General features: G+C 31.4%; 2 protein-coding genes and 1 non-coding gene across 3 annotated transcripts; all 3 read right to left on the reverse strand.

Moving 5' to 3' along the window:
- Positions 1-263: 263 nt before the first annotated feature.
- LOC101512065 (uncharacterized) lies at positions 264-1825 on the reverse strand. Its single transcript, XM_004494587.4, has 2 exons — positions 1339-1825; positions 264-764 (listed from the first exon to the last, which is right to left on the reverse strand). The coding sequence occupies exons 1-2, from the start codon at positions 1526-1528 to the stop codon at positions 442-444; spliced, it is 513 nt and encodes a 170-aa protein (XP_004494644.1). The 5' UTR covers positions 1529-1825; the 3' UTR covers positions 264-441.
- Positions 1826-3551: 1726 nt separating this feature from the next.
- LOC101512622 (phosphoglycerate mutase-like protein AT74) lies at positions 3552-6261 on the reverse strand. The gene is made up of 2 exons (XM_004494588.4): positions 5595-6261; positions 3552-4383 (listed from the first exon to the last, which is right to left on the reverse strand). Exons 1-2 carry the CDS (start codon positions 6046-6048, stop codon positions 3956-3958), a joined length of 882 nt encoding a protein of 293 aa, XP_004494645.1. The 5' UTR covers positions 6049-6261; the 3' UTR covers positions 3552-3955.
- A 2098-nt stretch (positions 6262-8359) lies between these two features.
- Positions 8360-8432, reverse strand: TRNAA-CGC (transfer RNA alanine (anticodon CGC)). The gene has a single exon. It is a non-coding gene; the product is annotated as a tRNA-Ala (tRNA).
- Between the last annotated feature and the right edge of the window lie 92 nt (positions 8433-8524).

Raw genomic sequence — 8524 nt, forward strand, 5'->3', positions numbered from 1 at the left:
AGTAGGGAATTCTGCATGATGGACATTGGACAGAGTCCTCCTTAAGAGAGGTCATAATTTTAGACAAGTGGCTCCAAGGGACATGAACCTGATCAAATTGCATCATGATTTGAGAAATTATAGTAATATATTCTTTCTAGCATCCCTTTTTCCACATTATTTTTATATTATTACCCTGAAACACGGACACCTCTAGAATGAGGTCTTTTCCCGCATCCGACACTCATACAACCCTATGTTGTTTATAAGTAATGACCAATGTATGAGGAAAACGTGCATTAACTCATTGTCTTCCTGCCGTTAAATGGAATGCAACAAAATACAAATTTAGTTTTAAGGCATATTGGTTAATAATCACATGAATCTTTTGTGCATTGGCTATAATAAAATCTACTGCGCTACAATGAAGCATTGACATGAAGTAATGATACTAGTTAGTAGTTAACTTCTTAAGCTTGTTCTTCTCCTCTCCTTCCACCCATAGGCACGAGCTCGATTTTCCCATAATGCTGTCAACCTGCGCTCTTCAACAACCTCTGCCTCTGCCCTCTCCCTTTCTTCTTCACAAGTTTCCATCCCTAGGTTGCACTTTTCTGCTTCTTTTTTGTATTGTGAAAAGGTATTTCTGGCATTTATTACTAATCTTTTGGTGTGTTCCAAGGTTTCATTGGCTACAATTTTCTGCAACCTCAACTCCTCTGATAATATTGTCAGTGGATCCTTATTCATTTCCTCAATCATTGCTGGATCATGTTTCCCACAGTCTGCATATATACAGTAAAAGAATGATATTTTCTGTTATGATAGGCCTAAAAATCGAGATATCATGGTTGAGAAAAAAATTGGGATTGTGTTATTTTTTCACTTTAAAAGTCTCTTGCCTTTTTTTATTTAACGGGTAAAATAAATACAAATATGAGTTTAATTAATATAAATTTTAGGAGATAAAAACAAAAAATGTTTTCGATAAGTGAACTTAGCTTTATTATTCTGATTCTTTTCCACCAAAAATCCTCTCAAGTCTCTATCTCCATTACTTTTTGTTCTCTCTTTTACTTTTTCGTTTTATTCAATTTTTTGTTCTCTCTATATTTCTCCACGATTTGGTGGAGAAGATCTATTTCCCCAAATGCATACTATTTTTCAATTTCAAGCAATCAATATTTGACTCTAAAGACTATAATTCATTTTCAGTCTAGAATTTATTGCTCAAATTTACTGTATTGAGACATAAATCAGTTCATATTGAACATACTGTTATTTGACTATAAAATTTATTCATTCAAAATCAAATTTTCAGATTCAAACCTACACAGTAACTGAAAAGTGAAAACTTACCCAAAGAACTGGTGGGATATTCTGCTGAAGAGCAGTAACAATCACATTTAGGACATGGAGATTCCTTCAAACGCCAGCGTGATGGTGGTCCAATTGTGAATACAAAGAAGCAAACACTCATCCAAACCAAAACCCACTTAAAAACACCATAAGGCCATTGCCTTGGTTCCTTTTGATGATGAACCCTCATCACAAACCCAACAAACTTACCACTCACTTCAGCAATCTTTTGTGGTAATTCTCAAGAACAAAAGCATTTGAGGTTTTGGTCTTATTGGGTGCTCTCAAATATCAAATATAGAAGTTACTACCTTAAAAGGATCAATCACAAACGCTTAATTTGACTGTAGTACAACACAATGATTGAAAAACAACACTTGATCTTCACATATAACAAAGTCTTTTATTTTTGTTCTGCTTTAAATGTGAGTGGAAGACAATCTCTACTTTGTCTTTCAGAAAAATTGAAAGAGACCCAGATCCCGGTAAAGTATAAAGATACTGTTTTTATGGGATTTGTAAATGGGAATTTGTTGTAGAAGAGTGGGGAAGGAATTGCATTAGAGTGGGGGGTGTGAGGAAGAAAAAAAGTGCTCAAGAAGGTAGCTTTAATTATTGAGAATATAGTTTAAGAACGGTAATCTTGACGTTTTGAAATAAATGGTTTACCAAAAACAATAAGTAGCTAGGGTGATACGTACTACTTGATAGGAGGTAGCTTTAGTTTTAGGACTACTAGGTTGTATTGTGTGGTCTCAAAAGTTGCTGTTTTCTGCTCTCTAAGGCTTATGTGATTTGAATTAGTCAAAAAAAAAGGGGACTTATGATTTGAAATTGAGTTTATTATGGTTATGTGATTACAGTAAAGTGACTATACAACCGCATATAGCCTGGATTTTAGGAACGGCCTCGGCAGAGAGATTCTTTTTTGCCTTATATATAGCTTCCACATGTCAAATGTGCACGTGTAAGTGATGCTGTGTTTTAAGGTTTTGTTTTGCAAAAAATATCAAAATATATTGGGTGAGTAGGCAAATTATAAGTAGATTATTTTATGGTGGACTCTTATGTGGAAATAGATATTTTTATCATTTCTAAAGTTGGAGAAAGTGGATTAGCTTGTTATTTAAAAGTTTAATGAATTGTCTCTAATTTATTATTATTTTATTTAAATAAGTGATTTATGTTGTATTTAGTTTTTTTATAATTTTTTTTTTATCGTTTTAATATACGTTATTGTTTTTGTTTTCTGTTTTGATGGATATTTGTTTAGTTTAAATTGAAAGATTAAGTTTATTAAATATAGATTCAATCAATAATTTTGATGTCGTCAAAGTCAAATATTTAAATGTATCTATATTATGAACACTTCAATTTTATTATATTTGTAAATTTTGACCCATTCATATACTACATATTTGAATGAGTTTTTTTAAGTAAAAAATAACTTTTTTATCTTCAACTTTTTTTAATCTTGTAGTTGATCCATTTATGAAAGTCACAGACCATGAAAACTTAATGTTTGGTTGCTACACTGGGACTAATAATTGTTCTCAACGACAAACTTGAATTTAATAATGTTCTGTTTTTAGGAAACATAATTCGTGGTGAGACACAACACCCACCTCAAGAAAACAATAAAGGGTCATCGCACATGATTTTCATCGATCACGATTCTAGCAACTGAGCATTTAATTTGACATGTTCATTTTGAAATCTGCCCCATACGCAATTCTTTTGCCGAATATTACAAGGCAAGAAGAGTAAGGAAACAGAGTTGTTGAGAAAGTGGAAATATTATTGCAACAATAGTAGTATCATGCAGTGAGTTAGATAAACCAAATTTTCTTGATAAAAACACTTATAGTATAAAATTATATTTAATTTAAATATTTAATAGAAAGATACGGTAGAATATAGTAAAATAAAATTATCATTTATTATTATATTGTTTGAATATGTCTTGTATAATATAACAAATAATATATATTATAATTCTCCCTCCGATAATCAAATTTGAGGTAGCCTCAACACAATGAAGTTACTATTGTAGTATATTGTGTGATTAGAAGATCACAATGAACCAGTGAAATCAATTACCTGCAAACATAAAATAGAACCGCCTTCAATAGACTCCCAGGACAATATCATAACCTCAACGTGTGACTCACCTTTACATGCCCTACAGAGTTTCTTATGTTTAACAAAAATAATTTAGCACTTGAGAAGAATAAATGTGTCCAATACGCATAAACATTGAGGATCACAAACTAAGTCCAAACTTGAACAACATACTCTATGTATAAGATTATGCAGAATGAACAAAGCCTTCAGCCCCTACTACAAGTATTAAATTGCTCTGAATCTACCCACAGTAAAGATTATCATTTCATTAAAAGTATTTGTTGAGACCTCCAATTGAATTCAATTTTATGATGATGAATCAGCTGATTAGAACTGCTAATTAGCAAGGAACAACCTATTATCACTTTATATCTGCTACCCTCGTTTTTTGAAACTAAATCATCTGCTATCCAATGAAAAAAACAAAGAAAGAACAGCCTATTGTCTAGTACATGGTATGCTCAGTCTAGTACATGTCTAAGCAAAGTGGAAACTAGGAATGCTCACTCAAAGAATTTGTTTTGTCTTTTGTGTCAACACTCTCATCATCAGAGTCGGTAATGATATCAAAAAATGCTTCAAGGTAGCGGGGACTTTGATCGTTTGAGGCACCCTTGCAGCCATGGGCTCGCCATTTCTGATCGGCTATCATATCAGGAGAAAGCCCCCATTCAAGCAATTCTTTGTCCGTATGATGAACTGCCAAGCTGTACTCTCCGCCACTCCCCAACTGCATCACACGGAACTCAGAGTTTCCAAAATTGTTGAGATGCTCAAATTGTTCAACTGTCCACCTGAACCACCTCATAAGGAAAACTCGAGATGCCAGCCCATGTGACACAATTATCAGATTCAAATCGTTTGAAGGGTTATGATTAAGCCTGTTCATGTCAATATCCCTCCACAAAGATTCAAGAAAACCTGCAAACAAATCATCTCCAAATTAACACCGCCTAAGCCCTCTACAATCTACATCACATTAGTTAACGAGCATAATAACTACACTGCAACAGAATCCAGTCAAAATTCAACAATGGTTGTTGTATAAATTTAAAGCTGCACCTATCCCAGTCCCAGAGTCAATAACAACACCAACTCATTCTCGGAACAATTCTAGCTAAAAAGTTATGTTTGTCAATCAATCTACACATCACAATAAGCCTTTTTATTCAGTTACTGCTTAATTTAGTCCATAAAAGATAAATATTGATGGTATTAGTTTTGGAAAATGCTATTAAGCATGGGTCCTGTAGACTTATATGTTTTAATATTTATACATATATGTATAAGGATTTAATTTATATACACTCTCAGTGTAAAGTGTTTTAACACTTACAGTGAATCACAATCATCCGATGTTCAAAAATGTTTGACTTTTATTGTAACCACCTTTAAAGTAATTGACATGAGTGATTGTGATGTGTTGACAGTGTATATATTTTACACTGACACTACATGCAAATTAAACTCAATGTATAAATGTCTGCTTCAGGAATGATATTGTCCCTTTACTTGCAGCTGAGCGTTGCACGGTGATAATTTAAGACTCCTGATGCTTACTGACATCTACTATCGCTCAATTTACAATGATCACATAAGCCTGACATGTATGGAAAATTTTGCAAAAACAGCTTATGATATGTCTACAAATAAGTTGTTTTCAGTTAATTTTCATAACCTCCCAAAACAGCTTATACAGTTACAGAGCTTATATGCTCACATTTTCTCGTCAATAGTACTCCTATACACAAACAACATGTACATAAACTTTTATAAATGATAAGCACTTGTGTGTCTAATTTAGGTGTTTTGCTTATGCATTTAATTAAGTTGTTTCCCTCATTTAATTCTCATAAGCTCCCAAAACAGCTTATACAGTTACATAGCTTATAAGGTAACATTTCCCCTTCAATAGTATAATAAACAAACAGCTTATATACATAAACTAATTTGACATGATAAGCACTTGTGTGTTTAATTTAGGTGTTCCCTATTAATATGATTATTATGGATTGATTGATTGATTGGTTAATGGAACTAAAATATCACGAAACTAATTAATTAGGGCAGAATAATAGAATTGAATAGAGAGGGAAGAAGAACCGTAAAAAGATGAGGGCGTTGTTACGTACTGGAAACGCGATCGAAAACGTCGGCGGCGGACTCACCCTCGGGAAAGCGATAGAAGAATCTACCAAAACGCTGTCGAGTTTCCTTAATAGCGTTCATGCGTTCCTGAACCTGAAAATTACCAAAATCCTGTTCACGAATGCGGCACTCTTCTCTAACACCAATGACACGTTTCTTGGAAAAAGATCTGGCGATTTCACGGAGAGTGGATCGGGTGCGAGTGTAAGGGGAGACGTAGAAGTAGAGACGCCAATCAGGAGAGGAAGATGAAGAAGAGATGACGTGGCGGATGCGTGAGCCAGTGAGACGTGCCTGAGCAATGCCTTGTGGTGTTAACGAGATCTTGTGGTCTGGTGTTACTGCGTATGCTCCGGGATCTAAGTTACCTTGTGATTCACCGTGACGGAGTACTATTATTCTCTTTGGAAGTACTCCTCCTTTCTCTTCTCTATGCATTATTGCTATTTACACTTACAACTGCTTGCTTGCTTGCTTCTCTATTTTCTCATATTCACTCACTACTTTCATGCTTTCTCACTTCTTATCTTCGTCTATTGCTATTCTATTCATTTCACAACGCTGCCTGCACGGGACGACTCACACATGCATTTTTCACTTTTTATTTCAATTTTGTTTTGTTTTTTTATAATACACAAACTTCTTCATCTTAGCTTACAAATATTAAAATTTATTATATTTGATACTATATCCTATATTTGAATCAAATACTGTAGTTGTGTGTCAAATTTTTTATTATTTTATTTATAGATAAAAAAAAGGTAAATGGTGTCTTTAAGTAAAAACAAACTATGGGGAGAAATTAGACTATTTAAAAAATCTTAATAAAAGATTTTGAGCGAGTGAAAATCAACGTGTCTATTTCCTTCGTGATTTATACATGCACGAATGATGAAGCAAATAGATGATATTGTGAAAAATTGGTTTATGAATCTTTGTTTCAGTCAAACCAAAAATAATTATGTTAATTACGGTAGAATAATTTAATTTAAATATGACTTTTAAAAACTCTAGACTTCTAGTCATTTTCGTAACTTGAAGTAAAGTTCAAGTTTTAACTCACAGAAGACTGCAAAAGTCAAAATTAATATAAAAGTTTTTAATAAAACGATATTCGTGGTCTCTAAACATATAAACCTGAAAAAATTAAAAGAATCACAATAAGATCCATCTACATTGCATTTAAAATAAACTATGAGATAATTTCTCCAACTAATTTGAGTAACCTGCTTAGGTTTATTTAAAGATTATTCATTGAGTTAGACTAAATTTAATAAATTAACAAAGCTTCACTAAAGATCAAATGGTAGACTAATTCTCCAGATACATGTTGCTTACATTAGAAGCTAAAAGGTTCAAAAAAGCCAAGCAAATATGCTCATGAAAAATAATCCACTCCAATTACCTTCATTTATAATTTGATCCCAAAATCATGGACATCATCACTCTCTCTCAAAATATGCATAATAGACTCCTCATCCAAATTGCATCAATAATTGCATTGGTAACAGGAAAAATGTTGACATTCCTTCTACGATTATGCTTTATGTTAGTGGTCATTCTACTATGAACCAACTTATAAGAAATGATTCTACTCTTCTAGGGTCTTGTCAAGTTCATACAACCTTAAGGAGTTAATTAGAGTATTCCTTCATGTTAACACACCCTGAGTAATAGCTATTTAGCGATAAAATACAAATAAAAATGTCTTGAGTGAGGCAACCATGTTTAATTTTAAGGTTGGGCTAATAAATGTCCAAGGACACTTGTTAATAATTCAAAAATAAAATTTTACTATTGAAAAAAATAAAATTTGACTTTTCAAAGTTAAATACACAATTTTCATGTAAAATTTATATATTTAGGTGTTTAACAAGTGGTCTAAAGACACTTGTTACCATTTCTGTTAACCTTTAAGAATTTACACTCAAAGTTTATATTTTTATAAATAGATTCAAATGTTAATATGATCGCGTTTTTTTTAAGAAATCACATAAATAATAATAATAATAATAATAATAATAATAATAATAATAATAATAATAATAATAATGTAAGATATAAGTTGCCTTAAAAAAATTATGGATAATTTATATATCACTTGATAAAAATTTGCATCATAAATAAATGTGCAAGTGGTACTCATACACCCATGTGTACTATACTTACAATATAAACACTTAATAATAATAATAAGTATAGGCACCCTTATACAAATATAAATGAATTTTATTTGTAACATATTATATAAAAAAGTTGAAAAAATAAAAGATTTATTTTTTTTATTTTATAAAAAATAAAATAATAAAATACATTTGTAAATTAAAATAGTGATTATTGTGAATATTTTCCAATATTATTTACCTCAAAATTAAATAAAATTTAAGAGTTCGTTCAATGGTACTCTTCTTCAAAATAATCATTTCACACATATTAAAAAAAATATATAAATAAAAAAAAGAATATTAAATTATTTTTATTAGATATTAATGTATTGTCAATGTCATAAATATATAATAAAATATATTATATTTAAAATAATATGTAATACAATTGAAAATAAATAAACTGAAAATTATGTATTTCTCTTGTTATCCACAGTTAGATTTTAAAAAAAAAATTCTGTCAAATTTCATTATTTTTTAAAATTTAATGGTTTATTTATATCGTTAATAGTAAAGAGGAAAAAATACTGACAAGGATGAAAATTTTGGAATCGTGTATTGAAAAGCATAAAAATGGACAAAAATGGAGATGCAGGGAATCGAACCCCGTGCCTCTCGCATGCGAAGCGAGCGCTCTACCATATGAGCTACATCCCCATATATGTTCTTAATTGCTACTAAACATAAAACATTAGTGACTGCAATTTTAGTATCTGCGTAACTTGCTAATGTTTTGCTTAAGGGTTATT

This window comes from Cicer arietinum, chromosome 3, assembly GCF_000331145.2.
Source record: "Cicer arietinum cultivar CDC Frontier isolate Library 1 chromosome 3, Cicar.CDCFrontier_v2.0, whole genome shotgun sequence".
NCBI lineage: Eukaryota > Viridiplantae > Streptophyta > Magnoliopsida > Fabales > Fabaceae > Cicer > Cicer arietinum.